We start from the raw sequence: 337 nt of genomic DNA on the forward strand, positions 1-337 counted from the left end.
GCTGCACCTCCCCCTGCTCCATCTCCTCTTCTTTCTTCCTTTGCTTTGCGATCGGGTCAGCTTTGGGCTTGGCGAGCCTCACGCTCAGGTGCCGGCTCTTCCACAAAACCCCGTGGAGGACCCTCATGGCCTTGTCCCTCTCCTCCTCACTCTTAAACGTCACGAATGCGAACGTCTGCCTCCCAAAAAGTTTTATCTTATGAGGATTGAGTCCGTATTTGGCGAGGAACTTTTTCACGTCATTGAACCCGATGTACTTGGGCAGGTTTTGTATTTCTACTTTATAGATCTCAGAGGTAAACAGGTCTCCCTTGGTGTATCTGTACACGTCGGGGCC

The 337-nt window shown here is 51.6% G+C and overlaps 1 protein-coding gene across 1 annotated transcript in view; it reads right to left on the reverse strand.

The window, feature by feature from the left end:
• TRMT2A (tRNA methyltransferase 2 homolog A (S. cerevisiae)) overlaps positions 1 to 334 on the reverse strand; it is a gene marked incomplete at its 5' end in the record, with an annotated part of 7,185 nt that extends 6,851 nt beyond the window's left edge. Inside the window, 1 exon segment of the mRNA XM_009866879.1 lies at positions 8 to 334. Coding sequence (XP_009865181.1) covers positions 8 to 334 — 327 coding nt within the window.
• Between the last annotated feature and the right edge of the window lie 3 nt (positions 335 to 337).

Source organism: Apaloderma vittatum, unplaced genomic scaffold, assembly GCF_000703405.1.
Source record: "Apaloderma vittatum isolate BGI_N311 unplaced genomic scaffold, ASM70340v1 scaffold36053, whole genome shotgun sequence".
NCBI classification, from domain to species: Eukaryota; Metazoa; Chordata; class Aves; order Trogoniformes; family Trogonidae; genus Apaloderma; species Apaloderma vittatum.